At 49.6% G+C, this 16,946-nt stretch overlaps 2 protein-coding genes across 4 annotated transcripts in view; one reads left to right on the forward strand and one right to left on the reverse strand.

Moving 5' to 3' along the window:
- Positions 1–2,624, forward strand: part of ube2m (ubiquitin conjugating enzyme E2 M) — a 10,338-nt gene extending 7,714 nt beyond the window's left edge. Inside the window, exons 4-6 of the mRNA XM_034538903.1 lie at positions 410–513; positions 600–663; positions 1,268–2,624. Coding sequence (XP_034394794.1) covers positions 410–513; positions 600–663; positions 1,268–1,408 — 309 coding nt within the window. The 3' untranslated portion in view covers positions 1,409–2,624. The remainder of the gene's footprint in view (positions 1–409; positions 514–599; positions 664–1,267) is intronic.
- A 1,107-nt stretch (positions 2,625–3,731) lies between these two features.
- On the reverse strand, positions 3,732–16,716 carry LOC117734651 (zinc finger protein RFP). 3 transcript variants are annotated; one of them, XM_034538878.1, is made up of 13 exons: positions 16,630–16,716; positions 9,774–9,891; positions 9,265–9,687; positions 9,083–9,187; positions 8,117–8,212; positions 7,727–7,960; positions 7,500–7,653; positions 7,076–7,162; positions 6,926–6,952; positions 6,823–6,849; positions 4,653–4,828; positions 4,411–4,566; positions 3,732–4,310 (listed from the first exon to the last, which is right to left on the reverse strand). In XM_034538878.1, exons 2-13 carry the CDS (start codon positions 9,888–9,890, stop codon positions 4,104–4,106), a joined length of 1,809 nt encoding a protein of 602 aa, XP_034394769.1. In that variant the 5' UTR covers position 9,891; positions 16,630–16,716; the 3' UTR covers positions 3,732–4,103. The 3 variants fall into 3 exon arrangements, with proteins under 3 accessions (XP_034394769.1, XP_034394770.1, XP_034394771.1); XM_034538879.1 differs by having other exon boundaries at positions 9,774–9,949; positions 16,630–16,688; XM_034538880.1 differs by lacking the exon at positions 16,630–16,716 and adding an exon at positions 15,688–15,701.
- Positions 16,717–16,946: the final 230 nt, after the last annotated feature.

Consider the following 16,946-nt stretch of genomic DNA (forward strand, 5'->3'; position numbering starts at 1 on the left):
CTCTCTGTCTCTCTCTCTCTCTCTCACCTCTCTCTCACCTCTCTCTCTCTGTCTCTCTCTCACCTCTCTCTCTCCTCTCTCTCTCTCTCACCTCTCTCTCTCACCTCTCTCTCTCTCACCTCTCTCTCTGTCTCTCTCTCTCACCTCTCTCTCTCTCTCCTCTCTGTCTCTCTCACCTCTCTCTCTCTCTCCTCTCTGTCTCTCTCACCTCTCTCTCTCCTCTCTGTCTCTCTCTCTCTCTCTCACCTCTCTCTCTCACCTCTCTCTCTCTGTCTCTCTCTCTCACCTCTCTCTCTCACCTCTCTCCATGTCTCACCCTTTCTTTATGTACTGATTGATGTTTAGTATATGTGTTGTAGTACATTGTGTACTAATATCTGATATGTTAGTAAAAGTCTGTGTGTTCCAGGTAGGACAGGGTTACCCCCACGACCCCCCCAAGGTAAAGTGTGAGACGATGGTGTATCACCCCAACATCGACCTGGAGGGGAACGTATGCCTAAACATCTTAAGGTCCGCCCCCCCCCCCTCCCCCGTAATATTACTTTCCCCTAACTGAGGTTTAAATCTGTTGACGGTGTTTATGTTGTTGTCCACAGAGAGGACTGGAAGCCTGTGTTGACAATAAACTCCATCATCTACGGCCTACAGTATCTATTTCTAGTGAGTTCACTCCTTCACTAACACACCTGGACATAAGAACCTCAGTAGAGCTTAGTACATAAACTCAGTAGAGCTCAGTACATAAACTCAGTAGAGCTCAGTACATAAACTCAGTAGAGCTCAGTACATAAACTCAGTAGAGCTCAGAACATAAACTCAGTAGAGCTCAGAACATAAACTCAGAGTTTAGAACATAAACTCAGTAGAGCTCAGAACATAAACTCAGAGTTTAGAACATAAACTCAGTAGAGCTCAGTACATAAACTCAGTAGAGCTCAGAACATAAACTCAGAGTTTAGAACATAAACTCAGTAGAGCTCAGAACATAAACTCAGAGCTCAGAACATAAACTCAGTAGAGCTCAGTACATAAACTCAGTAGAGCTCAGTACATAAACTCAGTAGAGCTCAGTACATAAACTCAGTAGAGCTCAGTACATAAACTCAGTAGAGCTCAGTACATAAACTCAGTAGAGCTCAGAACATAAACTCAGTAGAGCTCAGAACATAAACTCAGTAGAGCTCAAAACATAAACTCAGTAGAGCTCAGAACATAAACTCAGTAGAGCTCAGAACATAAACTCAGTAATGTAAACACCCCCCAGGAGCCGAACCCCGAGGACCCATTGAACAAGGACGCAGCAGAAGTCCTGCAGACGAACCGGCGGCTCTTTGAGCAGAACGTCCATCGTTCTCTGAGGGGCGGCTACGTTGGCGCCACCTACTTCGAGAGGTGTCTGAAATAACTCGGCGGCCCGATTCTACCCCTCCCCCCACACTCCTCACCCCCCCCCAGCAAAAACAGGAGCTGCAGCGACAGAAAGCAGCACGCCAGAAGACGCTTTTCTGTTTTAAAACAAAAGAAGAAACCACCCTTCCTCACCTCCCCCCTCCTGTCCTCCCATATTTCTTTCTGTTTTACTTACAAGGCAACATGAAACCGTTTACACGCCACCGGGGGACGCCGACACACGACACACAGCAGAACTGGACTCAAAGAATCGGCTGACGGCGGCCGGGGGGGGGGGGGGGGGGGGGGGGGTCAGTGAATGTTGCTTGGGTAAGTCGATGATTTGCCACGACGATGATGACACGATTTTCTTTTCTTTTTATTTTGTGTGTTGCGAAGTCAGAGGGTCACGCCCCCTCCTTCACGCTGCCAGTTAATCGTTCGTTACAGCAAACTCCAAACTCACCAGGAACGCCACAGGGGGTGGGGCCTCTAATGGAAGTGGGAGGGGCCTAGAATTACAGTAAGAGGGTCTTTCAGTCCCATCAAGAGCAGAAGAGCCTTAAAAAGTCCCTCAAAACACAAGTTCCCTTCTGGAAAGAAGTTAACTGTTTTCAAGCGGCGGTAACTCAGCTGTAGATATGTCATAAGTGGGAGGGGCTAATTGCCTTCAAAAGTTCCTTAAAGTAAGACTGAAACATATTTTTAAACTTGCGATGAATCGACAGCTGAAAGTATAGTAACGTCAGCGCTGGGAGGAGCTTCAGAGTTGGGTGGGCGGGGCCTATTTGAGGGGCGAGGACCATCAGTGGAAGCAGGTGTGGCTTAAATAGTTCCTAAAGACCTCGATAGTTTCCAGCCTGCGATGACTCAACAGCTTTGGATTTGTGTCCCTCAAGGGGGAGGGGCTTGTTAGTCTGCAGTTGGTCACATGACGCTGACAGGTGGAGGTGAATTAGAACTCTGTTTGGAATTTGCTGCTAAATCTTAAAAATACACTGAGCGTCAGGGGGCGGAGCGTCGTGTCAAGTGGGCGGGGCTGTGGGATATTGTGTTTAAAGGGGTGGATGGGTGGGGTTTGAGGGGAGCTTTTGGTTTTCATTGGGGGTAAGTTGTGGGTGGGGTCAGAGGGGAGGGGCTTAAAATGTTACAATTCTATTGTGTATATTGAAACCCCCAGCTGTTCACATTGACTGCAATATGATTTATGTTAAATAAAATATAAACTTGAATTATTGTTACATCGTGATTTCTGTTCACAAAATCACAAATAAAGGACCAGCTCATTGACCCTGAAATCAGGTCCCCTACAGACCCTGAAATCAGGTCCCCTACAGACCCTGAAACCAGCTCATTGACCCTGAAATCAGGTCCCCTACAGACCCTGAAATCAGGTCCCCTACAGACCCTGAAACCAGCTCATTGACCCTGAAATCAGGTCCCCTACAGACCCTGAAACCAGCTCATTGACCTTGAAACCAGCTCCCCTACAGACCCTAAAACCAGCTCATTGACCCTGAAACCAGCTCCCCTACAGACCCTAAAACCAGCTCCCCTACAGACCCTGAAACCAGCTCCCCTACAGACCCTGAAACCAGCTCCCCTACAGACCCTAAAACCAGCTCATTGACCCTAAAACCAGCTCATTGACCCTGAAATCAGGTCCCCTACAGACCCTAAAACCAGCTCATTGACCCTGAAATCAGGTCCCCTACAGACCCTGAAACCAGCTCCCCTACAGACCCTAAAACCAGCTCATTGACCCTGAAACCAGCTCATTGACCCTGAAACCAGCTCCCCTACAGACCCTAAAACCAGCTCATTGACCCTGAAATCAGGTCCCCTACAGACCCTGAAACCAGCTCATTGACCCTGAAACCAGCTCATTGACCCTGAAACCAGCTCCCCTACAGACCCTAAAACCAGATCATTGACCCTGAAACCAGCTCCCCTACAGACCCTAAAACCAGCTCATTGACCCTGAAATCAGGTCCCCTACAGACCCTGAAACCAGCTCCCCTACAGACCCTAAAACCAGCTCATTGACCCTGAAACCAGCTCCCCTACAGACCCTAAAACCAGCTCATTGACCCTGAAACCAGCTCCCCTACAGACCCTAAAACCAGCTCATTGACCCTGAAACCAGCTCATTGACCCTGAAACCAGCTCATTGACCCTGAAATCAGGTCCCCTACAGACCCTAAATGGATTTTTTGCAAAATGAAGTCATGAAGATCCAATATTGAAGTCGGCTCAGCGTCGCCATGTTGAGAGCCGTGTAGAGGCAACTGGTTGGCTCCCACCTTTTTAAAGCTTGTTGTCATGAAAAGGAGTCGGCGTCATTTGTGACATTCGTCTTTAATCAACAGCTTTGATCAAATGTACAAACAAAAAGTCGGATCACACAGGTGTCTTCAGAGAATCATCACCATTGGCTGACAGGTGAGGGGGCGGAGTCAACACATGACCGGTGTGAAGTAAGTACAAAAAAAAACACTTAGATTTCTTTGTTTTGACATTTTCAAACATTTACGAGAATTAAACAATCAACTCCACTTATTTGCATGTTTATTTCATGTCTTAATTTAATTTGTTATTAACATCTTAGTCTATTTTAACTGGTCCGTAATGTAAAACCCACTTTTTGTAACAATAAACTCAGTAAATATGTGTCCCCATCATGAACCCCTCCTTTTCTCAGTCAGGGGGACTCAGGCCAGCTGGTGCTGTGAGGCCATGAGGACCAGAGGGACCTCTTTGTCTCCGGTTCCCAGCAGAGGAAACATCCTCTCGGTGAACTCGGAGGATCCCGTGAATTTGTAGATCTCTGAGCCCGACTTCACGTTGTAGAAGGTCACCTGACCCTCGTCCATGTCCAAGAACACGCCCACCTGACGCAGCTTCGGAGGACTCTTCACCTGCACATCGAGAATAAAAAAAAAAAAAATATATATATATATATATATATATATATATATATATATATATATTTTTTTTTTATATGTAGTGAGTATGGACCTTGGTGAGGGGGGGGGTGGTGAGAGCTCTCAGCTGGCTGCCGCTCCACCAGAGGGCGTAGTACCCGTTGGAGGGACTCATGTCAAACAGGCCTTTCCTGGGCGCCGACTCACTGACCACGCCCAGCTTCCAGTCCTTACTGTCCCCGACAAACACCTGCACAGGTGGACAGAACACACACGCGTTAGTACCGGTCAGCGGGTCCTGGACCGGGTCCCGGATCAGTGAGGTGCGAGTCTGACCTCCCAGTAGTGGCGTCCCGTGCTGTAGTTCTCTTTGGTGACAGCGCAGGACCAGACGTCAAAGCGCTGCTGACTGTTCCTGTAGAACTGCAGCTTCTCGCCTCTCTTCACCTGCTTCCTGTCCTCCGACAGGATGAGGAACGGGTACGCCGTCACCGGGTTCAAGCTCACGTCCTCTGGAGACAGACACCGTGAGAGAGGGGAGGAGGTGCATGTCATGATCAATGGTGTCGAACGCAGCACTAAGGTCTAACAAGACCAGTACAGAGATGAGTCCTTTATCAGCACTAAGGTCTAACAAGACCAGTACAGAGATGAGTCCTTTATCAGCACTAAGGTCTAATAATACCAGTACAGAGATGAGTCCTTTATCAGCACTAAGGTCTAATGATAAAGGACTCATCTCTGTACTGGTCTTGTTAGACCTTAGTGCTGATAAAGGACTCATCTCTGTACCAGCTCGCTAAAATTCAAGAATGTCTTAAAGACATAAAAACATGGATGACCTGCAACTTCCTGATGTTAAACTCAGACAAAACTGAAGTTATTTTACTGGCCCTGAACACCTCAGAGATCAATTATCTGGTGATGTGGTTTCTGTAGATGGCATTGCCCTGGCATCCAACACCACTGTAAAGAATCTCTAGTTATCTTTGACCGAGACTTGTCCTTTAACTCCACGTTAAGCAAATCTCAAGGATTGCATTTTTTCATCTACGTAACATTTAAAAAATCAGGCACATCTTGTCTCAAAAAGATGCAGAAAAGCTGGTTCACGCGTTTGTTACTTCCAGACTAGATTACTGCAACTCCTTATTATCAGGCTGCTCTTATAAGTCTCTTAAATCCCTCCAGTTGATCCAGAATGCTGCAGCTCGTGTACTCACAAAAACTAAGAAAAGAGATCACATGACTCCTGTATTAGCTGCTCTGCACTGGCTCCCTGTAAAATCAAGAGTCACATTTAAAATTCTTCTCCTCACCTACAAAGCCTTGATTGGTGATGCACCATCATATCTTAAGGAGCTTGTAGTACCATATTGCCCCACTAGAGAGCTGCTCACTAAATGTGGGGCTACTTGTGGTTCCTAGAGTCCTAAAAAGTAGGATGGGAGCAAGAGCCTTCAGTTATCAAGCTCCTCTTTTATGGAACCAGCTTCCACTTTCAGTCCAGGAGGCAGACACAGTCACCTCATTCAAGAATAGACTTAAGACTTTCCTCTTTAATAGCCCTTATAGTTAGGGCTGAATCAGGTTTGCCCTGGTCCAGCCCCTTGATATGCTGCTATAGGCTTATAGGCTGCTGGGGGATGTTTTAGGATACACTGAGCACCTCTCTCCTCTTCTCTCTCTCCTTATGGATGAATTTACATCTCTCCATTGCACCTTATTAACTCTGCTTCCTCCCCGGAGTCGTTGTGACTTCACGTCTCATAGGGTCCATTGGACCTGGAGGTGTCTGATGCTGGTGAGCCGGCCTCCCATTGGCCCTGCTGATGCCCCGCCCCCTCCTCTCTACCTCCTTCTGTTTCATGGATTGGAGTTCCATTCATACATTGTCATATTCATGTAATGTGTTTATGTAACTCTGTAACTCTGTTCATCTGGTCACATGACATCTATTCATCTGTCCATCCGGGGAGAGGGATCCTCCTCTGTTGCTCTCCTGAAGGTTTCTTCCCTTTTTTCCCTGTCAAAGGTTATTTTTGGGGAGTTTTTCCTGATCCAATGTGAGGTCAAAGGTCAGGGATGTTGTATGTGTACAGATTGTAAAGCCCTCTGAGGGGAGTTTGTGATTTGTGATATTGGGCTATACAAAATAAACTGAATATAAATTCTGAATATGGACCTGGTGGCCGGTACAGTATAACAAATAGAATTGGCTGTAATGTTTTCCAGGTTGGATGTGAAAGACTAAGAACAAGGCTTTCAAATGAGTTGTAGTTTAGTTTAGGTTTAGGATTCATTAATAGGCTTGAGTCAAAGATGGCTGCTACTCCACCTCCTCGGCCGGTGCCTCGAGGAATGTGAGTATTAATATGACTTGGAGACCTAAAGACTCGACAGAGACCTGAAGACTCAAAGAGTAATAATGTTTATTATAATCATAATCATCTCCGTGAGCCAACACCAGCATGCTAACAGCAGCAGTTGAATAATAAACACTCACCCATGTAGACTCGGGCCTTCTTGTGTCCTGTGAAGGACGTCGATTGGATTAACAGATCAATCATTTACAACTTTATATATCAGTTATTGATTAGAAGACCAACCTGAGACTGACTTCATCTTCTTACGATCTGAAGGGAAACAGGAAACTCTTTCACATTAAAAGGTCGCAATGAAAGGAGTTATATATACATACGTATATACGACCTGCTGTGATTGGTTGATGGTCACTTGTCACTAAACATCATCATCACCTTTCATAGACCACTGACTCTTCCTCAGACTGGTGGTGCTTCCTCTCAGACTGAGCATGCTCTCTGCAGGCATCAGGTCACCTGACACTGAAACACACACACGTTTTAACACACACACACACACACACACACACACACACACACACACACACACACACACACACACACACACACACACACACACACACACACACACACACACACACACACACACACACACACACACACACACACACACACACACACACACACACACACACACACACACACACACACACACACACACACACACACACACACACACACACACACACACACACACACACACACACACACACACACACACACACACACACACACACACACACACACACACACACACACACACACACACACACACACACACACACACACACACACACACCTCTCGAGACCACCTCCCCCATCCTGATGTCGTCCATCTTGTCCTTCAGCTCCAGCAGAGAGCTTTTCACCTCCATCAGCTGGAAGTGGAGGGATAAGTCCTCCTCGTCCTCCTGCTGCTCCTCAGCCAGAGGAGCCGTGGCCTCCTTGAAGCTCTGCGAGAGACAGGAAGAGAGGTTATGACCCAGAGGGAGGGGGGTACTGGAGGAGGCTCGGATCAGGTCTCACCTGCAGGAAGCCGATGTGGTCCTGACTGACAGCCTGGACCTCCAGCATGGCTCTCCGGTCCGTCAGCTGGCCGAGCTCCGCCTCCAGTCGGCTCACTAGCCCCTCCCCCTTCGACATCACACTGTCCAACTGGCTCTCGATCCCGCCCACTACCTGAGACCGGATCCTGTCTAAGGAGCCGGTCACCTGGTCCAGGAGGTGCTCCATTTCCCTTTGCTCTCCGTCTGCGTAATTCTGAACACACAACAACAACAACAACAACAACAAACATTATTCACCCGCTTTAAGGGAAATAATATTATTGTTATGATTAATAATTCTAAACCATCAAACTAGGTTCTGTCAGCTGGGTTAGGGAGAAGGAGAAGAAGGAGAAACAAGATGGCTGACCTTCACTCCCTCCAGCTTCCTCTTCAGCTGAGTCACATGGACCTCCTTCTCTCTGATCCGGTTCAGGATCTCCTGCTCCGTCCTCGCTACATGTTTCTGTTGAAGTGTGAACCCAGAATAAAGACGACACCACCACCTCCTCCTCCTGCTGCTCCTCCTCCTCCACCCCCTACTCCTGCTCCTCCTCCTGCTGCTCCTCCACCACCTCCACCTGCTGCTGCTGCTCCTCCTCCTCCTCCACCACCACCAACACCACCTCCTCCTCCTCCTCCTCCTACTCCTCCTCCACCCCCTACTCCTGCTCCTCCTCCTGCTGCTCCTCCACCACCTCCACCTGCTGCTCCTCCTCCACTACCTCCACCCCCTACTCCTGCTCCTCCTCCACCACCACCACCACCTCCTCCTCCCCCTCCTACTGCTCCTCCACCACCTCCACCTGCTGCTGCTCCTCCACCACCACCCCCTCCTCCTGCTGCTCCACCTCCTCCTCCACCTCCTGCTGCTCCTCCTCCACCCCCTCCACCCCGTACTCCTGCTGCTCCTCCTCCTCCACCCCCTCCACCTGCTGCTCCTCCTCCACCACCACCACCCCGTACTCCTGCTGCTCTTCCTCCACCACCTCCTCCTCCTCCTGCTGCTCCTCCACCACCACCACCACCTCCTCCCCCTCCTACTCCTGCTGCTCCTCTTCCTCCACCACGTACTCCTGCTGCTCCACCTCCACCCCCTCCACCTCCTGCTGCTCCTCCTCCACCCCCTCCACCCCGTACTCCTGCTGCTCCTCTTCCTCCACCACCTCCTCCACCCCCTCCTCCTCCTCCTGCTGCTCCTCCACCACCACCTCCTCCTCCCCCTCCTACTCCTGCTGCTCCTCTTCCTCCACCACGTACTCCTGCTGCTCCACCTCCACCCCCTCCTACTCCTCCCCCTTCTGCTCCTCCACCCCCACCACCACCTCCTCCTCACCTGTTTCCCTAGTCTCTCCGTCTGAACTGAGACCGTCTGGTGCGTTCGATGCTCCTCCAGGACACAAATGGCACAGATGCAGCTCTGACATGACCGACAGTAAACCTGGACAAGTGAGCACATTGCAAGGTCAGAGGTCAACCTGACGGCATGTGTGGAGGATAGCCTGGGGTCAGACTCACCTCCAGCAGGCGGCGGTGGGCGGGGCATGTGCGGCCCTTGAGGGCCTCCTGGGGGTCCATCAGCCGGTGTCTGGCGTAGAAGGCGGTGGTCCGGTGCGGCTGCAGGTGCTGAGCGCAGTAGGAGGCGGTGCAGGTGAGGCAGGAGCTGACGGCAGGCTGTTTGACCCCCGTACAGACGTCACACCACACCGCCTCCTCGCCCGACCACGTCGCAGACGGCTCGTCGGTGCCGGGCATATCCTTGGGTAACCGTGTGGGTAACCGTGTGGGTAACCCTGCGGCGCCGTACCGGGACACTTTGTACTTGTCGGTGATGAGAGCGAAGACTTTGTTGACGCTGAGCCGAGGACGTTCTTCAAACTGCCGCTTGCAGAGAGGACAGGTGCAGACGGGGCTGGAGGCCCAGTAGCCGCCGATACACGCCTGCAAACACACCACAGAAGAAGAAGAGGATGAAGGACGAGCAGCCGGCGTCCTCCTGTGGTTCCAGTGCTGTCACCGTGAGTCACCTGGCAGTAGTTGTGTCCACACGGAGTGGAGACGGGCTCATCGAACAGGTCCAGACAGATGGAGCAGGTGAGCTCCTGCTCCGAGAACAGATCTGGAGCCGCTGCCTCCGCCATCATCCTGCTCGAGCCCACAGGAAGCGTTAGCGCCGCCGTGCTAACAGGTAGCTGTCATTTAGCTAACAATGAAACAGTCAGATTCATTTGAATAAACACAGGAAGCAAACTTGATGAAACAGGAAGTGTGTGAGGACGACAAGTCAAACTGCATTCCTGCTCAACGGCAAACATAACATGAGTCACTGACACAGACAGGTGATGAGACAGACAGACAGGTGATGAGACAGACAGACAGGTGATGAGACAGACAGACAGGTGATGAGACAGACAGACAGGTGATGAGACAGACAGGCAGGTGATGAGACAGACAGGCAGGTGATGAGACAGACAGACAGGTGATGAGACAGACAGACAGGTGATGAGACAGACAGGCAGGTGATGAGACAGACAGGCAGGTGATGAGACAGACAGACAGGTGATGAGACAGACAGGCAGGTGATGAGACAGACAGACAGGTGATGAGACAGACAGACAGGTGATGAGACAGACAGGCAGGTGATGAGACAGACAGACAGGTGACAGGTGATGAGACAGACAGGCAGGTGATGAGACAGACAGACAGGTGATGAGACAGACAGACAGGTGATGAGACAGACAGACAGGTGATGAGACAGACAGGCAGGTGATGAGACAGACAGGCAGGTGATGAGACAGACAGACAGGTGATGAGACAGACAGGCAGGTGATGAGACAGACAGACAGGTGATGAGACAGACAGACAGGTGATGAGACAGACAGGCAGGTGATGAGACAGACAGACAGGTGATGAGACAGACAGGCAGGTGATGAGACAGACAGACAGGTGATGAGACAGACAGGCAGGTGATGAGACAGACAGACAGGTGATGAGACAGACAGGCAGGTGATGAGACAGACAGGCAGGTGATGAGACAGACAGGCAGGTGATGAGACAGACAGGCAGGTGATGAGACAGACAGGCAGGTGATGAGACAGACAGGCAGGTGATGAGACAGACAGACAGGTGATGAGACAGACAGACAGGTGATGAGACAGACAGGCAGGTGATGAGACAGACAGGCAGGTGATGAGACAGACAGGCAGGTGATGAGACAGACAGACAGGTGATGAGACAGACAGACAGGTGATGAGACAGACAGACAGGTGATGAGACAGACAGACAGGTGATGAGACAGACAGGCAGGTGATGAGACAGACAGACAGGTGATGAGACAGACAGGCAGGTGATGAGACAGACAGGCAGGTGATGAGACAGACAGACAGGTGATGAGACAGACAGACAGGTGACAGGTGATGAGACAGACAGACAGGTGATGAGACAGACAGGCAGGTGATGAGACAGACAAGTGATGAGACAGACAGGCAGGTGATGAGACAGACAGACAGGTGATGAGACAGACAAGTGATGAGACAGACAGGCAGGTGTAGAGACAGACAGGCAGGTGTAGAGACAGACAGGTGATGAGACAGACAGACAGGTGATGAGACAGACAGACAGGTGATGCGACAGACAAGCGATGAGACAGACAGACAGGTGATGAGACAGACAGGCAGGTGATGAGACAGACAGACAGGTGAAGAGACAGACAGACAGACAGACAGGTGTAGAGACCGACAGGTGAAGAGACAGACAGACAGGTGAAGAGACAGACAGACAGACAGACAGACAGACAGGTGTAGAGACCGACAGGTGAAGAGACAGACGGACAGGTGAAGAGACAGACAGACAGGCAGACAGACAGGTGTAGAGACCGACAGGTGAAGAGACAGACAGACAGGTGAAGAGACAGACAGACAGACAGACAGACAGACAGGTGTAGAGACAGACAGGTGATGAGACAGACAAGTGATGAGACAGACAGACAGGCAGGTGATGAGACAGACAGGCAGGTGTAGAGACAGACAGGTGATGAGACAGACAGACAGGTGATGAGACAGACAGGCAGGTGTAGAGACAGACAGGTGATGAGACAGACAGACAGGTGATGAGACAGACAGGCAGGTGATGAGACAGACAGATGAAGAGACAGACAGACAGGTGATGAGAAGGACAGGCAGGTGTAGAGACAGACAGACAGGTGATGAGACAGACAGGTGATGAGACAGACAAGTGATGAGACAGACAGGCAGGTGTAGAGACAGACAGGTGAAGAGACAGACAGACAGGTGATGAGACAGACAGGCAGGTGTAGAGACAGACAGGTGATGAGACAGACAGGCAGGTGTAGAGACAGACAGGTGATGAGACAGACAGGCAGGTGATGAGACAGACAAGTGATGAGACAGACAGGCAGGTGTAGAGACAGACAGGTGAAGAGACAGACAGACAGGTGATGAGACAGACAGGCAGGTGTAGAGACAGACAGGTGATGAGACAGACAGGCAGGTGTAGAGACAGACAGGTGATGAGACAGACAGGCAGGTGATGAGACAGACAGACAGGTGATGAGACAGACAGGCAGGTGTAGACACAGACAGGCGATGAGACAGACAGGCAGGTGTAGAGACAGACAGACAGGTGATGAGACAGACAAGTGATGAGACAGACAGGCAGGTGATGAGACAGACAGACAGGTGATGAGACAGACAAGTGATGAGACAGACAGGCAGGTGATGAGACAGACAGACAGGTGATGAGACAGACAGACAAGTGATGAGACAGACAAGTGATGAGACAGACAGGCAGGTGTAGAGACAGACAGGTGATGAGACAGACAGGCAGGTGATGAGACAGACAGACAGGTGATGAGACAGACAAGTGATGAGACAGACAGGCGATGAGACAGACAGACAGGTGATGAGACAGACAGACAGGTGATGACAGACAGACAGGTGATGAGACAGACAGGCAGGTGATGAGACAGACAGACAGGTGATGAGACAGACAGGCAGGTGATGAGAAAGACAGACAGGTGATGAGAAAGACAGACAGGTGATGAGACAGACAGACAGGTGATGAGACAGACAAGCGATGAGACAGACAGACAGGTGATGAGACAGACAGACAAGTGATGAGACAGACAGACAGGTGTAGAGACCGACAGGTGAAGAGACAGACAGACAGGTGAAGAGACAGACAGACAGGTGATGAGACAGACAGGCAGGTGATGAGAAAGACAGACAGGTGATGAGACAGACAGACAGGTGATGAGAAAGACAGACAGGTGATGAGACAGACAGACAAGTGATGAGAAAGACAGACAGGTGATGAGACAGACAGACAAGTGATGAGACAGACAGACAGGTGTAGAGACCGACAGGTGAAGAGACAGACAGACAGGTGAAGAGACAGACAGACAGGTGAAGAGACAGACAGACAGGTGATGAGAAAGACAGACAGGTGATGAGACAGACAGACAAGTGATGAGAAAGACAGACAGGTGATGAGACAGACAGACAAGTGATGAGACAGACAGACAGGTGTAGAGACCGACAGGTGAAGAGACAGACAGACAGGTGAAGAGACAGACAGACAGGTGATGAGACAGACAGGCAGGTGATGAGAAAGACAGACAGGTGATGAGACAGACAGACAGGTGATGAGAAAGACAGACAGGTGATGAGACAGACAGACAAGTGATGAGACAGACAGACAGACGTGCTGCGAACAGATCGGGTCCGGTCTACCTCCAGGACATGGTCTAACCTCACACCCAGGACATGGTCTAACCTCACACCAGGACATGGTCTAACCTCACACCAGGACATGGTCTAACCTCACACCCAGGACATGGTCTAACCTCACATCCAGGACATGGTCTAACCTCACACCCAGGACATGGTCTAACCTCACACCCAGGACATGGTCTAACCTCACACCCAGGACATGGTCTCACTTCACATCCAGGACATGGTCTAACCTCACACCCAGGACATGGTCTAACCTCACACCCAGGACATGGTCTAACCTCACACCAGGACATGGTCTAACCTCACACCCAGGACATGGTCTAACCTCACACGAGGACATGGTCTAACCTCACACCCAGGACATGGTCTAACCTCACACCCAGGACATGGTCTAACCTCACACCAGGACATGGTCTAACCTCACACCCAGGACATGGTCTAACCTCACACCAGGACATGGTCTAACCTCACACCAGGACATGGTCTAACCTCACATCCAGGACATGGTCTAACCTCACACCCAGGACATGGTCTAACCTCACACCCAGGACATGGTCTAACCTCACACCCAGGACATGGTCTAACCTCACACCCAGGACATGGTCTAACCTCACACCCAGGACATGGTCTAACCTCACATCCAGGACATGGTCTAACCTCACACCCAGGACATGGTCTAACCTCACACCCAGGACATGGTCTAACCTCACACCCAGGACATGGTCTAACCTCACACCCAGGACATGGTCTAACCTCACACCCAGGACATGGTCTAACCTCACACCCAGGACATGGTCTAACCTCACACCCAGGACATGGTCTAACCTCACATCCAGGACATGGTCTAACCTCACATCCAGGACATGGTCTAACCTCACATCCAGGACATGGTCTAACCTCACACCCAGGACATGGTCTAACCTCACACCCAGGACATGGTCTAACCTCACACCCAGGACATGGTCTAACCTCACACCCAGGACATGGTCTAACCTCACACCCAGGACATGGTCTAACCTCACATCCAGGACATGGTCTAACCTCACACCCAGGACATGGTCTAACCTCACACCCAGGACATGGTCTAACCTCACACCCAGGACATGGTCTAACCTCACACCCAGGACATGGTCTAACCTCACACCCAGGACATGGTCTAACCTCACACCCAGGACATGGTCTAACCTCACACCCAGGACATGGTCTAACCTCACACCCAGGACATGGTCTAACCTCACACCCAGGACATGGTCTAACCTCACATCCAGGACATGGTCTAACCTCACATCCAGGACATGGTCTAACCTCACATCCAGGACATGGTCTAACCTCACATCCAGGACATGGTCTAACCTCACACCCAGGACATGGTCTAACCTCACACCCAGGACATGGTCTAACCTCACACCCAGGACATGGTCTAACCTCACACCCAGGACATGGTCTAACCTCACACCCAGGACATGGTCTAACCTCACATCCAGGACATGGTCTAACCTCACATCCAGGACATGGTCTAACCTCACACCCAGGACATGGTCTAACCTCACACCCAGGACATGGTCTAACCTCACACCCAGGACATGGTCTCACTTCACATACAGGACATGGTCTAACCTCACACCCAGGACATGGTCTAACCTCACACCCAGGACATGGTCTAACCTCACACCAGGACATGGTCTAACCTCACACCCAGGACATGGTCTAACCTCACACGAGGACATGGTCTAACCTCACACCCAGGACATGGTCTAACCTCACACCCAGGACATGGTCTAACCTCACACCAGGACATGGTCTAACCTCACACCCAGGACATGGTCTAACCTCACACCAGGACATGGTCTAACCTCACACCAGGACATGGTCTAACCTCACATCCAGGACATGGTCTAACCTCACACCCAGGACATGGTCTAACCTCACACCCAGGACATGGTCTAACCTCACACCCAGGACATGGTCTAACCTCACACCCAGGACATGGTCTAACCTCACATCCAGGACATGGTCTAACCTCACACCCAGGACATGGTCTAACCTCACACCCAGGACATGGTCTAACCTCACACCCAGGACATGGTCTAACCTCACACCCAGGACATGGTCTAACCTCACACCCAGGACATGGTCTAACCTCACACCCAGGACATGGTCTAACCTCACACCCAGGACATGGTCTAACCTCCACCAATCAGCTTGTAGCTCCTTCACTTCGAGCTAAACACTCAAAGTCACGACTGTTTGCTGTGCTGGCTCCTCATTGGTGGAACGAGCTCCCCATTGACATCAGGACAGGAAGTCTCTACAGACTAAAAACACATCTTAGTGACTATACCTTGAATAGGGAAGGTAGAGCTGTAGTAGCACTTTAGTAGCACTTAAATGTCTCTTACTGATAGCACTTTGTAGTTTAACACTTTAGTAGCACTTAAATGTCTCTTACTGATAGCACTTTGTAGTTTAACACTTTAGTAGCACTTAAATGTCTCTTACTGATAGCACTTTGTAGTTTAACACTTTAGTAGCACTTAAATGTCTCTTACTGATAGCACTTTGTAGTTTAACACTTTAGTAGCACTTAAATGTCCCTTACTGATAGCACTTTGGAGTTTAACACTTTAGTAGCACTTAAATGTCTCTTACTGATAGCACTTTGTAGTTTAACACTTTAGTAGCACTTAAATGTCTCTTACTGATAGCACTTTGTAGTTTAACACTTTAGTAGCACTTAAATGTCTCTTACTGATAGCACTTTGGAGTTTAACACTTTAGTAGCACTTAAATGTCCCTTACTGATAGCACTTTGGAGTTTAACTTTATTGAAGAAATTGTACTTTCTTGATTCTTATTGTTCTGAGTTTGGACTCATGGTTTTATGCACATATATATATATATATATATATATATATATATATATATATATATAACGCCTTTGTGACGTCGCTCTGTTTAAATAAAGTTATCTGAAAAGTGATTGACACACAATAACACGGCAGGCTAGTTTTAGCAGAAACCTCCACGTGGAGAGCCGGAAGTAGAAGTACACACGTGTATTCATGTATTAATACACGACTACATGCTGTACAAGTACATGGAGGTACTCCGTGATCAAAGTGTTTCTTACCTTTCTGTCCGCCGCGCGACGTGATTCTGTCTCTCAACCCGAAACTCAGGTGGACCGGTGACGTCATCGGTGGGCGGGGTCACTGCTCAATGGAGGCGGTCAGGTGAGTTTAAAGGGACGACGCTGGGTCGGGTCTCTGACCTCTGACCTCATTATTGAACTGAGAAGATAACCAAACAAATCAGGATTTTGATTTATACATATACATATATATATATATTTATACATATATATATATATATATATATGTAGTTTTTATCTCCAGTGATTTTAAAACATTTTTATAGGAATAAAATAGATGTTAATGATAAGAAAGA

Source organism: Cyclopterus lumpus, chromosome 8 (assembly GCF_009769545.1).
Source record: "Cyclopterus lumpus isolate fCycLum1 chromosome 8, fCycLum1.pri, whole genome shotgun sequence".
Classification (NCBI taxonomy): Eukaryota; Metazoa; Chordata; class Actinopteri; order Perciformes; family Cyclopteridae; genus Cyclopterus; species Cyclopterus lumpus.